Source organism: Pristiophorus japonicus, chromosome 22, assembly GCF_044704955.1.
Source record: "Pristiophorus japonicus isolate sPriJap1 chromosome 22, sPriJap1.hap1, whole genome shotgun sequence".
Classification (NCBI taxonomy): Eukaryota; Metazoa; Chordata; class Chondrichthyes; family Pristiophoridae; genus Pristiophorus; species Pristiophorus japonicus.
In genome coordinates, this window is record NC_091998.1 from 65,374,211 (window position 1) to 65,392,588 (window position 18,378).

The 18,378-nt window shown below is 46.5% G+C and overlaps 1 protein-coding gene across 5 annotated transcripts in view; it reads left to right on the forward strand.

Moving 5' to 3' along the window:
- Positions 1–12,710, forward strand: part of LOC139235118 (2-oxoglutarate dehydrogenase complex component E1) — a 128,459-nt gene extending 115,749 nt beyond the window's left edge. For all 5 annotated transcript variants that reach the window (XM_070866305.1, XM_070866307.1, XM_070866303.1 and 2 more), the window contains 4 exons: positions 678–750; positions 6,151–6,314; positions 8,151–8,305; positions 11,945–12,710. In XM_070866305.1, coding sequence (XP_070722406.1) covers positions 678–750; positions 6,151–6,314; positions 8,151–8,305; positions 11,945–12,068 — 516 coding nt within the window. In that variant the 3' untranslated portion in view covers positions 12,069–12,710. The remainder of the gene's footprint in view (positions 1–677; positions 751–6,150; positions 6,315–8,150; positions 8,306–11,944) is intronic.
- Positions 12,711–18,378: the final 5,668 nt, after the last annotated feature.

Genomic DNA, 18,378 nt, shown 5'->3' on the forward strand with positions numbered 1-18,378 from the left:
AATGCTCAGAATTTGGCCAAATTGTTGCATCAAATCAGCAGGGAAGCCTAAAATTATCTTCCTTTCCACTTCCCTTCATTGTTTGTTTTTAAACTGCTGCACTTCGAGGTAGAGCTGCAGCAGGCCGATAAACCGCTGGAGCTGGTGGACAGGAAGGTGGGTGAAGCCAGGGTCCCGAACTGATTTATAGCCAGATGCTGCACTGCAGGAGTTTGTGTCTGTGAGCTGCTTGGGTGTGCACATTGAGATGTCGGACTACATTCCTACTGATGTCCCAGGTATCGGAGATTGCTGGTCCGAACCGATGTTCTGCTCTCGGACTTATCCAACAGCATTGCGAGCTGCCCGTTCCAATCCTCCAGGCCCCCACGATTCAAACTGAACAGAGCAGCAAGTAAATATTGTCAGCACAATAGGTTGCCTGTTTGAGGGCTGGATTGTGTGCTGAAAATGGCCCATAGTTTGCCCAGCCCTGCTATAATGCGAAGATTTTGGGCTCTAGAAGGATGAGATCCAATAGTTTTGATCCGGTTTTGTAAAATGTGCTGTTTGAGAGGTCACATGCTGCCTTGTATCCCTTCACCCAGAAGACCACAGCACATCCAGCAACGTTTCGAATGAGAGTTTGGATTCTATTTATAGGGAACTAATCCATTTACTATTTGTTTCCTTTGCAGCTGATTGTCTTTACCCCCAAATCATTGTTGCGCCATCCTGAGGCTAAATCCAGCTTTGATGTTATGCTGCCAGGTATGTTGCTGTGGCTTCAACAGGCATCCTTCACTTTCTCCTGTACCTTGAGATAGTGAAAGTCTTGACATTGTTGACAGCATGATCCCTGTAGTTACCATTTTGTTTGTATTAGTGGCCGTTGAGAGCTGTTAATCATGACTTTAATATTCGGAGTGATTATTTGCAAGGTCTTCTATGTCCTTCTGGGCATGCTCACTGTGGGGGCGGAACCTAAACACTGCCCCGCCCCCACCAGAATGAAAAAAATGCACGTGCGCCTAGCTGCAAGGCTAGAGAGAGAGAGAGAGATAGCTGGGTGGGAGAGGAGTGGGAATCGGAGAAGTGTGAGAAGAGTTGCAATCGGAGGAGGGTTGGGAGGGTGAGGGGGGGGGAGCGGAGAGTGGGGGAAGGAGAGGAGCTCGGAGGGTGGAAGGAGAGGAGCTCGGAGGGTGGTGGGGAGAAGAGTTGGGTGGGTAGGGGAGGGTGGTGGGTAGAGGGAAAGAGGAGCTCGGAAAAGGGGGGGGATGGGAAGAGGAGCTCGGAGGGGGAGGTGAGGAGCTCGGGGGGTTGGTGGGGGATAGGAGAGGAGGAGGGAGAGGGGAGGAGGAGCTCGGGATGAACGACGGTCAGGAAGTGTGGGTGGGGATTGTTGGGGTTGGAGCACGGAGAGGGCATTGTTAATGGAGGAAGAACTTGATCCAAGTCTAAAGTGGGAGGGGTTGAGAGCGACAACGTGATCCAAAAGGGATGACTGTTCACGTTCTTCCCCGTCTGTTCGACGTGGATCTCGTTCTTCCAACCAGATGAATGAGTGAATCCCTTCTCGCGTATGCAGCAGGTGAATGGCCTCTCCCCAGTGTGAACTCGCTGGTGTGTCAAAAGTTTGGTTACACCTACGCATCCACACATTCGCACCCATTGGTTTATTGACTGGCAAATCCTTAACAGCTACCTGCTGTAGTAACACTACCTGAGATCTGGAGGCCATTGAGTATTTGTGGTACTTGTTTTCCATAAACTATTGTAATGAGCATTTACTAAAGTTGTAATCTCGACCTGGGTCCCTTCATTCTGAATTAAATCATTTTTAATACTCCAGAAGGGAAAAAGTAGTAACTAATCCACTAGCGTATAAAGTCTTTTATCTTACAAACCAAGAACAACTATAATTACACTTGCAGAACACTAGATAACAGAGGATCTTCACAAAGTTAACTACAGTTCCATTTTCTGTAGGCTGCCTGACGAGACTGGATCAAATTGCACATTCCAGACAAACTGTTTGTTCCCCTTGGAGGACAAGACACATCAATCAAAACTTTGGTCCAACCCACTTGTGTTGCAAATAAACACAGCCTTAACACTGTGCAAAACATCACTATTGGGTAGATTAGCATGGTTCCTTTCCCTGTGACCATGCTCCATTTTCCCATTGTGTATCCATTGTTTTCCAAATGGAGTGAGTGGATCAATGGAAGAGAAGTGGCTATCTCTCCTTGCTACATGCAAAGCCTCTCCTATGACTTCCATTTTGTGTTTTCCTGGGTTTCCTACGATCATTCTAATATTGCTCTATATGCCTGCCCCAGCCTTGCAGTGATGGGATTCACTTCATCCCCTCTCCACAGTCATAAGAACATAAGAAATAGGAACAGGAGTAGGCCATACGGCCCCTCGAGCCTGCTCCGCCATTCAATATGATCATGGCTGATCCAATCATGGACTCGGCTCCACTTCCCTGCCCGCTCCCCATAACCCCTTATCCCCTTATCGCTCAAGAAACTGTCTATTTCTGTCTCAAATTTATTCAATATCCTAGCTTCCACAGCTCTCCAAGGCAGCAAATTCCACAGATTTACAACCCTCAGAAGAAATTCCTTCTCATCTCTGTTTTAAATGGGCGGCCCCTTATTCTAAGACCATGCCCTCTAGTTCTAGTCTCCCCATCAGTGGAAACATCCTCTCTGCATCCACCTTGTCAAGCCCCCTCATAATCTTATACGTTTCGATAAGATCACCTCTCATTCTTCTGAATTCCAATGAGTAGAGACTCGACCTTTCCTCATAAGTCAACCCAACCCCCTCAGCCCCGGAATCACCCTAGTGAACCTTCTCTGAACTGCCTCCAATGCAAGTATATCCTTTCGTAAATATGGAAACCAAAACTGCACGCACTATTCCAGGCGTGGCCTCACCAATACCCTGTATAGCTGGAGCAAGACTTCCCTGCTTTTATACTCCATCCTCTTTGCAATAAAGGACAAGATACCATTGGCCTTCCTGATCACTTGCTGTACCTGCATACTAACCTTTTGTGTTTCACGCACAAGTACCCCTGGGTCTCGCTGTACTGCGGCACTTTGCAATCTTTATTTAAATAATAGCTTGCTCTTTGATTTTTTTCTGCCAAAGTGCATGACCTCACACTTTCCAACATTATACTCCATCTGCCAAATTTTTGCCCACTCACTTAGCCTGTAGATTTTTTGTGTCCTCCTCACACATTGCTTTTCCTCCCATCTTTGTATCGTCAGCAAACTTGGCTACGTTACACTCAGTCCCTTCTTCCAAGTCATTAATGTAGATTGTAAATAGTTGGGGTCCCAGCACTGATCCCTGTGGCACCCCACTAGTTACTGGTTGCCAACCTGAGAATGAACCATTAATCCTGACTCTCTGTCCTCTGTTCGTTAGCCAGTCCTCTCTCCGTGCTAATATATTACCCCCAATCCCGTGAACTTTTATCTTGTGCAGTAACCTTTTATGTGGCACCTTGTCAAATGCCTTCTGGAAGTCCAAATACACCACATCCACTGGTTCCCCTTTATCCACCCTGTTCGTTACATCCTCAAAGAACTCCAGCAAATTTGTCAAACATGACTTCCCCTTCATAAATCCATGCTGACTCTGCCTGACCAAATTTTGCTTTTTTATAATGCACTCCAACATTTTCCCAGCCACAGATGTTAGTCTAATTGGTCTATAATTTCCTGCATTTTGTCTGCCTCCTTTTTTAAATAGGGATGTTACATTTGCAGTTTTCCAATCTGCTGGGACCTCTCCAGAATCCAGGGAATTTTGGTAAATTATAACCAATGCACTCACAATCCCTGCTGCTACTTCTCTTAAGACCCTAGGATGCAAGCCATCAGGTCCAGGGGATTTATCTGCCTTTAGTCCCATTATCTTACTGAGTTACCATCTCCTCGCCTAAGAGATTGCATCTCAGCCGTTGAGTAGTGCTTTTAAGAACAAAAGAAGCAGGAGTCGACCATTTGTCCCCTCGAGCCTGCTCCGCCGTTCAATAAAGATCATGGCTGATCGGATCTTGGTCTCGACTCCACTTCCCTGCCCGCTCCCCATAACCCTTCACTCCCTTATTGTTCAAAAATCTGTCTCTCTCCACCTTAAATATATTCAATGACCCAGCCTCCACAGCTCTCTGGGGCAGAGAATTCCAAAGATTCACGACCCTCAGAGGAGAAATTCCTCCTCATCTCTGTTTTAAATGGGCGACCCCTTATTCTGAAACTATGCCTCCTAGTTCTAGATTCCCCCAGGAGAGGAAACATCCTCTCTGCATCTACCCAGTCAAGCTCCCTCAGAACCTTATACATTTCAATAAGATCACCTCTCATTCTCCTAAACTCCATTGAGTATAGGCCCAACCTGCTCAATCTTTCTTCATAAGCCAACCCCTTCGTCTCTTCATGGAGAGAGGAAATCCAAGTGGGAAGCCCCACTTGCACCTTTCTCCCACACCACGTCGGTGGCGGGGGGGGGAGAAGCAGATTGCTGTGCTCCTTGCCTGGGACAAGAGTTTTGACATGAGAAGACCAAAAGACGGGGATAAAATGAGGATGAATTAAATGTGGGATGGGAAAGAACTCATTGGAATGAGTCTGCAGCTTGTTCTAGCAACAACAGAGAGTCTTGGCCAGCGTATAGAAAGGGAGAAAAGGGACAGCTGGCAGTGTACAGTGTACCTTCTGCATCTCCCTCCCATCACTCTGGCCATTTTCAGGGAAAAGCCAGGAAAATTCTCAGACTCTAGTAATCAATATAAGCTCCAGTACACCATGGTTACACTAAGTGAGCTTATCAAACCCAATCTATTGGAATGGCTCTGAAATTAGCCAGTAAGATTTTGGACGAGCTGCGCTGTTTTGGATGAGTTGATTGTCCATTTTATTTCAGCACAGGGTGCTCATTAAAGTTCTAAGCACCGTTTGTTTTGAAGATTCAGGTTGACAGAAGCAGGTGGGTGGTGGCGGGGAGGGAATTGAAATGCAATTCTGGTCCCAGAGTCTGGCTCCAGATTCCTCCCAAGGTGCTGGCAGTGTTGAAATCCCAGATACAGATCCACTGCAGCCCATTGCCCCCTGCTGGCAGTAACCACCTCACCGCCTTCGGTGATCATGGGACTGCAGTACTGGTTGCGGACTATAAATGGACCAAGCCAGTAAATCTGAATTCTCTCCAAATATTTGAAGTCATAGTGGCCAAAATTAATTTGGAAAGGAAAATGGGGCATCTTAAACTCCAGTGGCTAAGGGTGTAGGTAGCTGCAGAGTTCATAGAGCTGGAATTAATATTCGGCATGCGATATGTGTAAAGCTACACCGCTGTACAAGTCTGACTTGTATACTCAGCTTGCACACAGTGCCTCGAGGAGCAGTATTCTCAGTGTTTGTTGGGTGACTGTTTGGAGTACCTGTTTATTCAGCAGGGTAAGGATTAATACCTCCACCAATTGTATTTTGCTATTGAGGTACTGATTCTCTATTCTGACCAATGGAATGGATGAGTGGAACCCTTGCCATACTCGACTGCTCCGCGGAAAGTGGATCGCTCCCCAAAGAGGCCTGCGGCCCCAGATTCAATCTGCATAGAGCTGGCAGATCCGAGTCGGAGGGCTACAGTTGGCTTCAGTGCCCGTGAGCTGGGCAAGGGGAAATCGGCTTAGATTCTCGCCCCCTATCCAGTGACCTCTGCTCAGAAGTGGGCTTTCTGTTGACACAGGATTAGGGTGAGCTGTGACGGCCAATGTTCCTGCTCAGCGATCTGGAGCTCCCGCGGAGGCCGCTCAACGGCTGTATAATGGGGAAAAACGCACGTGCCATAATCTGAGTGGGCCTCACAGCCCTTTAAAGGGGCGGCACCCACACACCGAAATTAGCAGGAACATTGGTGATGGCCCTGATAGCCAACTTCCCCACACCTCACTGGGCTCTTGGGAGTGAGGAATAATCACTTGCCGAGATATTGTAGGGTAGCGCGTGCCTTTGGGAATCGGATGCCTGGAAATGAGCAAGGAAAAACATTCTGGGGAAGAGGGGAATTGATGGACTAAGTATATACTTGTAAAGAATAATAAATGCACTGACTGCACACCTACATCAACTTTCCCTTTTCCAGGTACAGAGTTCCTGCGTGGAATCGTGGAGGATGGGCCTGCAGCTGAGAAGCCAGAAGGAGTTAAGAGGCTGCTGTTTTGTACTGGTAAAGTATACTATGAACTGGCAAAAGAGCGCAAGAGCAGAGGCCTGGAGTCTGAGGTTGCAATCACAAGGGTGGAGCAGGTGAGCATCAGAAACGTCCTTCCCTTCTGTAGGAAACGCCGTGTTTTTTCTTCAGTGACAGTGCCCATGATCAGAAGGTTGTTGGTTTCAGAGTTTCAATCGCCAGCCTTTGCTGGGTTAGCTGTGCTCAACCTGGGTGCTGCAATTAGCCCTGTGTTAGAGAGAGTAAATCATCGATCGTCCTCGATCCTGATGATCTAGTCATCTTCGCTGGTGTGTGTGTGTGTGTGTAAATGTGAGGATCACGCTAGGCTGTAGTATTCCCCATGTTAAACAGCCTGCTGGCACTTGCTGTCTAGACATGAGCAAAGGACACTTTGGTGGGGTGCCCAAGGACTGCAAGTGGTTGTAGCCCAGCCAGAAATGCGAGGGTATACCTATCGGGAAAGGATGAACAGGCTGGGTCTCTTTTCTCTTGAAAAAAGAAAGCTGAGGGGTGATGTAACAGAGGTCTTTAAAATTATGAAAATTTTGAGAGTGGATGCAGAGAGAGTGTTTCCACTGCTGGGGAAGAGCATAACTAGAGGCCATCAATAGGAGATAGTTACCAAGAAATCCAATGGGGAATTCAGAAGAAACTTCTTTACCCAGAGAGCGGTGAGAATGTGGAACTCGCTACCACAGGGAGGGGTTGAGGCGAATAGTATCGATACATTTAAGGGGAGGCTGGACAAACATATGGGGGAGAAGGGAATAGAGGGTTATGCTGATAGAGTTAGATGAGGAAAGACTGGAGGAGACTCGAGTGGGGCATTAATGCCGGCATGGACTGGTTGGGCCGAATGGCCTGTTTCTGGGCCGTATATCCGATGTAATCCTGTGGAAGAGTCCGTGCCTTCAGGAGAGAAGTTGAAAAACATAGAAATTTACAGCACAGAAGGAGGTCATTTCGGCCCATCGTGTCCGCGCCGGCCGACAAAGAGCCACACGGCCCTCGGTCAGCAGCCCTCAAGGTTACATATAAACTTATAAACAATGATTGACAGGTAAAAAGCACCTGGCCCAACCAGTTCACCCCCTCCCCCACAACTGCGATACTCCCTATATCGCAACATTCTGCACTCCACCCCACCCAGAGCCATACAAACTCCTGGGAGAGGCAAAAAACAGATTAAAAACCCAGGCCAATTGGGGGAAAAAAATTTAGGAAAATTCCTCTCCGACCCATCCAGGCGTTCGAAACTAGTCCAGGAGATCACCCTGGCCGTATTAGATTCCCTGAAGTACTTACCATCATATCTGCGCCATCCAACAATTGGTTATCCAATCTAATCCCACTTACCAGCTCTAGGTCCGTAACCCTGCAGGTTACGGCACTTCAAGTGCCCATCCAACCATCTTTTAAATGTGGTGAGGGTTTCTGCCTCCACCACCCTTCCAGGCAGCGAGTTCCAAACCCCCACAACCCTCTGTATGAAGAAGCTTCCCCTCAAATCCCCTTTAAACCTTCCACCAACCACCTTAAACCTATGTCCCCTCGTAATTGACCCTTCCACCAAGGGAAATGGGCCCTTGTTATCCACTATATCCAGAAGATGGATGGGAGGTCAGGTCAGGTCAGCCTATTCCCTGGCAAGTACTCTGGTGTTACTGTGTACTGTAATAATTCCCAGGTTTTGCCAAGATTATTCCATATTCAGATTGCCTTTTCTTCACGTGATCCAGTTTTTAAGGTGACCAAGGACATCCTGGTGAGATCTGTGTAGGAGGCAGCAGCAGCATCTCGCTCATCATAACTTTCCTTTTTCCCTTTTGCAGCAGACACATTGCTTTGTACCAAATCAGGGAGAACGCTGCCTTAAGGAGCTTCACTATTCTGTGTGCTTCCCTCTCCAGCTCTCTCCCTTCCCGTTCGACGTGGTTGAACATGAAGCAAAGAAGTATTCCAACGCCGAGATTGTTTGGTGTCAGGAGGAACACAAAAACCAGGGTTACTATGAGTATGTGAAACCACGTATCCGTGCCACCACTCGCCGCGAGCGGCCCGTCTGGTGAGTAGGGCAGGCGCGTACTGCCTGACCGTGATAAACGTTTTACTTGTAGCACACTTGATGCAGCACCTGATGTAATACCGAGCACACCCAGATTTGATTCCTGGTCTGTGTGGAGTTCGCTGATCTTTGTTGGGGTATTACAGTTTGCCTCCTACCCCGGGGTTACAGAAAGGAGAAGATGAGCCAAGTTTATGGAGGTGGGAGGAAAAGTGGGGTTATGGAAAGGTGAAGTGTAGTCTGTAGTGGGGAAAATGCTTGAAGCTATCATTAAGGAAGAAATAGCGGGACATCTAGATAGGAATAGTGCAATCAAGCAGACGCAACATGGATTCATGAAGGGGAAATCATGTTTAACTAATTTACTGGAATTCTTTGAGGATATAACGAGCATGGTGGGTAGAGGTGTACCGATGGATGTGGTGTATTTAAATTTCCAAAAGGCATTCGATAAGGTGCCACACAAAAGGTTACTGCAGAAGATAAAGGTACGCAGAGTCAGAGGAAATGTATTAGCATGGATAGAGAATTGGCTGGCTAACAGAAAGCAGAGAGTCAGGATAAATGGGTCCTTTTCGGGTTGGAAATCGGTGGTTAGTGGTGTGCCACAGGGATCGGTGCTGGGACCACAACTGTTTACAATATACATAGATGACCTGGAAGAGGGGATAGAGTGTAGTGTAACAAAATTTGCAGATGACACAAAGATTAGTGGGAAAGCGGGTTGTGTAGAGGACACAGAGAGGCTGCAAAGAGATTTAGATAGGTTAAGCGAATGGGCTAAGGTTTGGCAGATGGAATACAATGTTGGAAAATGTGAGGTCATCCACCTTGGAAATAAAAACAGTAAAAGGGAATATTATTTGAATGGGGAGAAATTACAACATGCTGCGGTGCAGAGGGACCTGGGGGTCCTTGTGCATGAATCCCAAAAAGTTAGTTTGCAGGTGCAGCAGGTAATCAGGAAGGCGAATGGAATGTTGGCCTTCATTGCGAGAGGGATGGAGTACAAAAGCAGGGTATTGGTGAGGCCGCACCTGGAGTACTGCATGCAGTTTTGGTCACCTTACTTAAGGAAGGATATACTAGCTTTGGAGGGTGTATAGAGATGATTCACTAGGCTGATTCCGGAGATGAGGGGGTTACCTTATGATGATAGATTGAGTAGACTGGGTCTTTACTCGTTGGCGTTCAGAAGGATGAGGGGTGATCTTATAGAAACATTTAAAATAATGAAAGGGATAGACAAGATAGGAGGCAGAGAGGTTGTTTCCACTGGTCGGGGAGACTAGAACTAGGGGGCACAGCCTCAAAATACGGGGGAGCCAATTCAAAACCGAGTTGAGAAGAAATTTCTTCTCCCAGAGGGTTGTGAATCTGTGGAATTCTCTGTAAAGGAAGCAGTTGAGGCTAGCTCATTGAATGTATTCAAATCACAGATAGATAGATTTTTAACCAATAAGGGAATTAAGGGTTACGGGGAGCGGGCGGGCAAGTGGAGCTGAGTCCCACGGCCAGATCAGCCATGATCTTGTTGAATGGCAGAGCAGGCTCGAGGGGCTAGATGGCCTACTCCTGTTCCTAATTCTTATGTTCTTATATTCTTATGAAGTTGAAAGGGGGAGGGGGTTACAGGGGGGGATGGGGGGGGTGGGGGGTTGGATACAGGGAGGAAGGGGTTATGGGGGAGGGAGGAGCTGGGATTACAGAGGTGGGGAGGATGAACGGAAAGTTATGGAGGGGAGGGATGAGCAGGGGTGGTTTCCGCTGCTGGTGGTGGTCCAGCGATTGATGGAAAGTATGTGCACTCTCAGCTATTCGGGTAAAGTACCGGAGAGCGCCTGGTGCCTGCAGAACCATATCCGCGCGAAGCTTGGCACCTTCAGGAGAGGAACGGAGAAAGATGGGGTGAAGGGTAAACACTGACATCTTGGCCATCAGGAAAAAAGGTTTCACTAAAACTAGAGACAGGAGGCCGGGACCCCAACTAAACAGAAAGGACTCAACTCAAAACAAACTCAATATCAAATGAATCCAGCCGGGTAAATCGAGATTCAGTGGCACATAAATCTAATCCCACAGGGCCTGTTAACTAACACGATGACTATCCACAGCCAAACAATTAACAGCTTGTGCTCCTCGAGCTGAGGAGTTTTAGTGCTCGCGACCTCCAGATTGAGCGTAACAACACCAACCAGGCTGGGTATAGCTGAAGTCAGAGTCCAGTTCCCTCTATTCTGTGCTACCTCAGTGACTCCCTCCGAAGTAGAAGGTCCTCTCCAAGCACCATTGTGGCAGTTTTCCATTTCACTCACAGCCATTCTCTGACCTCTGAGTGAACCTGCCAATTTAAGGCCCAAATAAGAAGCAGTTCTGTTCTATCGACCCATTCCCAATAAGAAGGATTGAAAAGACTTGCATTTATATAGCGCCTTTCACAACCACCGGATGTCCCAAAGTGTTTTACAGCCAATGAAATACTTTTTGAAGTTTGGTAATGTAGAAAACACCAATTTGCGCACAGCAAGCTCCCACAAACAACAATGTGATAACGACCAGATAATCTTTTTTAGTGATGTTGATTGAGGGATAAATTATTGGCCCCAGGACACCGGGGATAACGCCCCTGCTCTTCCAGTGAAGTTGAAGGAGCTTTTAGTGAACTGTGTCCAACACACACACACAATGTTGAACTATACCACCAAGCGTGCAAGTTGGCGGCAGTCCTGCTCAAACTATAGCCTTGAGCACTGTTGTCAGTTTCGGACTAGAGGCAGCTCAGAGAGATGTGTAACCTGTGGTATCAAAGGACTGAGTTATGAGGAATGACTGGAGAAACACCAACTTGTCTTCCTTGAAAGGAAGTGACGGAGAGCTGATCTTGCAGAGGTATGCAAGATAATAAATGGGATAGAACCAATTGAGAGGAGATTGATCGAGGTGCTCAAAATCATGAGGTGTCTGGGCAGAGTAGAGCGAGAGAAACCGTTCCCATTGGTGGAAGGGTCGAGAACCAGAGGACACAGATTTAAGGCGATTGGCAAACGAGCCAAAGGCGACATAAGAATTTTTGTTGTAATGCAGCGAGTGTTTAGAATCTGGAATGAAGGGTGGTGGCAAACTCAATCTTATCTTTCACAAGGGAAGTGGCTGGGTATCTGAAATAAATGTGATGGGGAAAGGGCGGGTGGGTGGGACTAGCTGAGAGTCGACGGGCCAAACGGCCTTGTTCCGTGCTGTGGCCATTCTATGATTGTGTGAAAAGGTGGAGCTGAAAAATGACTTCAAATTGACCTCTGGGAACTTGGGTTCAAACTAATAAAAAGCACATTTAGAACTGATGCTGGGGAGTTCTTCACACACTGACCTGCGCATGGAATAGACTTCCAGATCAAATAGTTAAGTCAAGTAGACAAAACCATTAAAGAAACAATTGATTGCTGGGCTGGGGAGACTGCACGGTCTTTCTGGCTGGATGAGCTTAAGCACCTTCATCGCCTGTGTCAATCTTGTGAACTAGGCTGAAGCTGGCCAGCTCAATGCAGCTGAGAGCTGAATTTCACCCCACGACTCTAGCCTTCATTCCAGCTCGAGGTGCGCGTTAACTGTTAACTTAACGGCTCTTTCTCTCCTCGGCAGGTATGCTGGCCGTGATCCGGCCTCCGCCCCAGCCACAGGCAATAAGAACACTCACCTGCAGGAGCTCAGGAGGTTCCTGGAGACCAGCTTTAACTTGGCTGCCTTCAAGGACCTGGACAATTAAGAGCTTCACTCAACATCCGAAACTTCATCTTCCGTCCTTACTCTTTGGGACTAGGCTGTGCATGCTACTGAGATCTTCTAACTGTACAATTGGCGAGAGGCTTGTTTCTGCAGCATTTATTTCCGATAGAAAGAGAGAGAGAAAAAATACCTCGAATCAATGCAGGAATTATGAAGCAGCAAACAGCGGTGTATAAACAGGCCACGTACATGCTTTTGCTTCACCCGCTCCACTTTTTAATGTATTGTTTAGTTTAATCCGAGCAGTTGAAGTAATAAGGTGTGGTTTGTAAATTTTGTGAATAAGGAATTTTTCTATTTCTAAACTAGCTGTGGGCTAACTCCCGGTCGATGGCTGGATCACGTTCCAATTCAGCTTCCTCTCTCCACCGCTACAAGAGCTGTGCCCGAGACTTGCACCGGTTATCGTTTGGAGAAGGCAGTGCACTTTCAGCCTGTGCCAAAATCAAGATGACGATGTTTCATTCACCTATCTGTGGGTGGGGGGGGAAGGGGAGGCGGGGGAGTTTTATCTCGATTACCACTTCTTGACACTGCGCAGTACAAAAACTGATTTATTTATTTTGGTACAAATAAAGTTTTCAACTGAATATAGCTTCATCAATAAAAGCCGTTCTCCTTACGCAACACTTGGGTGTTTTGTTCATAAAAACATCTCGCATTGGTCTGGAACCACTTCTTCCACTTGTACAGTGCCTTTAAGGCAGTGGAATGGCCAAGATTATCGACTGGGGCGCGGGGGAAGGGGAACTCATTGAAGGATCCGGAGAGGAGAGCGAGGCTGGAAACGGGGGCAGTATTTGGAGTAAACTATGGGATTGAGGTTGAGCGTGTGTTTTAAGGAGGAGGTTTGAAAGTGGGGGAAGCAATGCCATTGAAAGTGGAGCAGTTGGGGGAGATGCGCTGTTATCTTTTTATGGTTATGGGAGGGGAAAGAGATAACTTGTTTTGCATATGGACACAACCAAACCTCGTGTAGCTGTTGGGCAAACTGACTCCTTGGTTCGATGAAAGTAACAATCCAAAATGGTTCAAAAACTCCAGTATTATGTGCACAAAAATATGCCATAAATTTGTACTCATTTTAGCATAAGACATCCATTGAATTTTTTGCCAATAATGATCAGCTGCTTTTCAACTTATGGTATCCTAACTCACTCTCACTCTCTAATCTTAACTCACTCTAACTCTAAGCCTAACTCTTGTGTGTGTCCCTTGGTAATCTTGGCAGGCAATTCAACTGATGGGGGGAGCGGGGCACGAGACCTGATGTTGCTCTTGTCTGATGTCAAAGCACGCACGCATCTTCAAGAAGGGGTGCCTGGACCTCCCAGTGGCCAAGTCAAAGCTGCCGGGTTTAATCACAGAGCTGTTTTAGCTGCTGGAGGTCAGGCCATTGCAGCTGGCCTCCCTCTATCCCTGGGTTAGCACGGGTAACCAACAGAGCGAGTTCCTTCTCATCCATATATGTGAACACTGCATGTTGCATGAAGACATGTTCCTCCTTGCTGGTGCAACTCCCTGCAGCCACATACCGTATCCGCCCCCTCTAGGTTGCCACTTGGGTGAGGCAAGAGACCCCTTCAGAGTGGGAGGGAAATCAGACAGGAAACAAAGCCAATCTGGTTCCTACCAAAGGTATTTGTGCAAACGTTTGGGATTTTTATTCCACGCTAGTCCCCATTTGCAATCCCTATCCCTGTAATCTCCTCCAGCCCATAATCCTCCCAGATATCTGCACTCCTCTAGTTCTGGCCTCTTGAGCATCCCTGATTTTAATCGCTCCACCAATTGCAGCCGTGCCTTCAGCTGCCAAGGCTATAAGTTCTGGAATTCCTTCCCCAAACCTCTCCGCTTCTAACTCTCCTCTTTTAAGACACTCCTTAAACCCTAGCTCTTTGACCAAGCTTTTGGTCACCGGACTGGAGCACGTAATCTTGGCTGACTCTCCAGTGCCGTGCTGAGGGAGTGCTTCACTGCTGGCAGTGCCTTTTTTCGGACGACACGTTAAACCGAGGCCCCATCTTCCCCTTCAGGTGAACATAAAGATCCTACGTGCACTATTTGAATAGCACCAGAGTTCTCCTGATGTCTTGTCAACGTTTATCCATCAATTGACATCACCTAAGGCTGTTATTTCATTGTTCTGGCACAGACACGATGGGCCAAATGGCCTCCTGTGCTGTAAATGTCTGATTCTTGTACATTGATGTTGCTTCTCAGACCTGACTAATGTGCATTTGCGGGTTGCATTAACTACTTGGGCTATGATCTTTCGGAACCTGATGCCTTTAGAGATTTTTGAAGTACCTCAAATTGATTTGCAATCAATTGCATATTTTATTTCTGCCAGTTATATTTGCGATCAGTTTTATTTTTGAAACACAGTATGTTAAGGAACCTTATAAAACGTTATCCACTATCTAAACTAGTCCTTTGGGACAAAGCTGATCCCCCACCTCACCCTCCACCCCCAAACAAATAGTCCTATTTAAGGAAATTCAGGATTGCTGGATTATCTATACTCATGACACAATAAATGAGTGTCTTTCAAATATGATTAAGCTTTCCCCTAGGAACGGGGCACAGTCTCAGGGTAAGGGGTTGACCATTTAGGACTGAGATGAGGAGGAATGTCTTCACTCAGAAGGTTGTGAATCTTTGGAATTCTCTACCCCAGAGGCTGAATTGCTGAGTATATTCAAGGCTGAGTGATAGATCTTTGTATAGTGTGTGCAGTAATATTAGCCGGTAGTCTTTGCTTGTTAAGTCAATTTAAATGCAGTGACCATTAAACCAAGGCTAACCTGAAAGCAATGGTCAGTTTACTCACTTCAGTAAAGCTAAACACATCCTAATGCAGACTGATTCAGATACTTATGAGAACTTTAATCAGTTGATAAGTATGTGAAAAACCTCTGGGGATACATGGTCCTGTTAATTGGGGTTTCTGTAGCAGCAGGAGATTGACTGATACGGAATGGAACCAAATCAAAGACATACTTGCAATCAAAGGTTTCGCCTGGTAGAATGTAAGAGTGAAACTATAGATAAGGTAACAAAAGAAGGGGTTTTGTTAACACAACGGAAAAATAACCCATTCAGTAAGGAAAATTAAAATTATTGATAACAGACAAGATGATTAAAATTCACCTTAAGTAGGGTTGTAATTTAACCTTTGTACAATCGTAATGCAGAAACATGTAGAGTGTCCCATTGAGGGGTAAGAGAAAGGTATAAATGGTGTGTGTACCGATAGCAAGGATTCCCTGAGGTCTGATCAACCTATACACTGAGCTCGGAGCATGTTTCAGTATCTGACTAAATCAGCAAGGTACTTGCATTGGAGGCAGTTCAGAGAAGGTTCACGAGGTTGATTCCTGAGATGAAGGGGTTGTCTTACGAAGAAAGGTTGAAGGTTGGGCCTGTACTCATTGGAGTTTAGAAGAATGAGAGGTGATCTTATACATTTCAATAAGATTCTGAGGGGGCTTGACAGGGTAGATGCTTCCCCTCATGGGGGAATCGAGAACTAGGGGACATAGTTTCAGAATAAGGGGTCGCCCATTTAAAATATAGATGAGGAGGAATTTCTTCTGAGGGTTGTGAAATTTTGGAATTCTCTGCCCCAGAGAGCTGTGGAGGCTGGGTCATTGAATATATTTAAGATGGAGATAGACAGATTTTTGAAAGATAAGGGAGTCGAGGGTTATGGGGAGCGGGCGGGGAAGTGGAGTTGAGGCCAAGATTAGATCAGCCATGATCTTATTGAATGGCGGAGCAGATTCGAGTGTTCAGTTGTACATGCTGTCTTTTTTTAAGTGTGTGCTTAAGGACTATTGCATGTGCCATAAGCTTAATCCCTGGTTCCTGGCTTTTAATGTTTAAGAACCCGATTGATTTGAAGAGCGAATTATAAATACGATCCCCTCGATCAAAGCACGGGGCTTATTTGAGTCATTTGCTGCCACTTTTTTTAAACAGAACCTCTTGTCCACAGCTGCTGATCAGATTCGTACCTTTAAACAGTCCACGTTGTTTTGAATGAACTCAGATCTCTGGCCCTGCTTGTTCCAAAATCTCTTCTCGAGCACTTCTCCAAAACACTGTAAAGTTGCCCTGTGGGAAAAGCAGCAGAGCACGTAGCAGCAGATGTGGAGTTTGACAACATTACACTCCAGAAACTGCTCGAGAAACTGGAAAAGCTTTTCACTTCACTGCTCCCCTCCTCGACTGAAGGTACTGTCGCTTGCTGGGGTACAATCGTACGGGTGTTAGTTGCAGCCTCCCTCCTCTGGACCAGTATGTTAATGTGTACCTAGACATTAAGTGTTGGCAGGCTATTCAACTGGATGGAGCTTCACAAATGCACCTGTATACACACACAACTACTTCCCAGTAAAGGTTACTATTAAGTCCAGGAGTTCATAACATCAGACTTAGGAAAAGGAGTAGGCCATAAGGCCCCATAAGCCTGATCCACCAGTCAATAAGATCCTGGCTTATCTTCTACCTGAACTCCACTTTCCCACCCAATTCCCATGATTACCCTAGAGTCTCAAAATCTATCTGAGCTTTTAATATACTCAATGATTCAGCATCCACAGCCCTTTGGGGTAGAGAATTCCAAAGATTCACAACCCTCAGTGAAGAAATTCCTCCTCATCTCAGTCCTATCGACTCCTTAGCCTGAGACTGTGCCCCCTGATTCTGGACTCCCCAGCCAGAGGAAACAATCTGTCAACAGGACAGATTTTGACCCATTTCCCGCCCCAAATAAATAACAACGATGTGAATGACAGCAACTCACCAACGGCCTGGTTTAACTCGCCTAATGAAGCACAAAACACCAATGGAACCTGGGATCCTCAGTCTCACATTGGGAGATTAGTTTATATATGAGCCCTTGCAGGAGCACTCCTTCACACAAGGATTAACAGTCTCAGTAAACTGGTTGAATAGGTATTTGTCACCTATCCCCGAGGGATGCCACTGGATGGTTTCACAAATTCAGCACCGACTACACATTGACCCAACGTCTGAGCAGCTGTGGCACCTGCTCCCCATCACTATCCAATGGCGTGAGCATCAGGCCAGGGGAGGATCAGACGCGGCTGTGATGCCCTCACAGTCAAACAGCCGGCTGACTATTTCTCACTCTCTAGGCTCACACTTGAAGTATAGCCACTAGAATGTGCTCCCAAATGGTGGTGTTCTCCAGCATGAGTTTTCTCCTTCAGGAGTAGGGAGGGGGAATTGCATTAAACGTTCCATCTTCAGCCAAACGATCGCTGTTGCCTCTGACCTCATACCCTACACTATCCATGTTTTAGTTTGGTTGTTACTTACCCACTGTGACATATTTCCCTTGCAAAAACTGATGCATTTCAGATATGCTTCTCATCAAGGCACTATTCCCAAAAATAAAGTGCACCCCCGTCCTTCTGTGCCCAAGCAGCTGCTATTAACTGAATGAGAGCTGGGAAAAGAAATGATGATTTCAGTGTCATAGAAATGACAGTTCAGAAGGCAGCCATGAGGCTTGTCATGTCTGCTGATGCCAGCTCTGCAACTGCAGCCTTCTACTCTAATCCTGCCCTTTCCTCGATCTTTTTACATTCTTCCTTCTCAATACTTAATCCAATTCCTGTTTAAATGATGTGTGGAGCCCTGCTCCGGGTTCTAATAACCCTCTGTATGATCAAAGGTTTTTCTAAGTGTGTCAGCCAATGGTTCAGTGATAGCACTCTTGCCTCTGAGTCAGAAGGTTGTGGGTTCATGTCCCGCTCCAGAGACTTGAGCACATAAATCTAGGCTGATATTTCAGTGCAGTACTGAGGGAGTGGTGCACTGTTGGAAGTGCTGTCATAGAAACATAGAAAAATAGGTGCAGGAGTAGGCCATTAAGCCCTTCAAGCCTGCACCACCATTCAATAAGATCATGGCTGATCATTCCCTCAGTACCCCTTTCCTGTTTTCTCTCCATACCCTTGATCCCCTCTTTTGGATGAGACGTTAAACTAAGGCCCCCCCCCCTGCCCTCTCCGGTGGATGTATAAGCTCCCCTGGCACCATTTCGAAGAAGATTGGCCGGTGTCCTGGTCAATATTTATCCCTCAATCAACATAACAAAAACAGCTTATCTGGTCAGTATCACGTTGCTGTGTGTGGGAGCTTGCTGTGTGCAAATTGGCTGCAGCGTTTCCCACATTACAACAGTGACTGCACTCCGAAAGTACTTCATTGGCTGTAAAGTGCTTTGGGATGTCGTGAAAGGCGCTATATAAAGT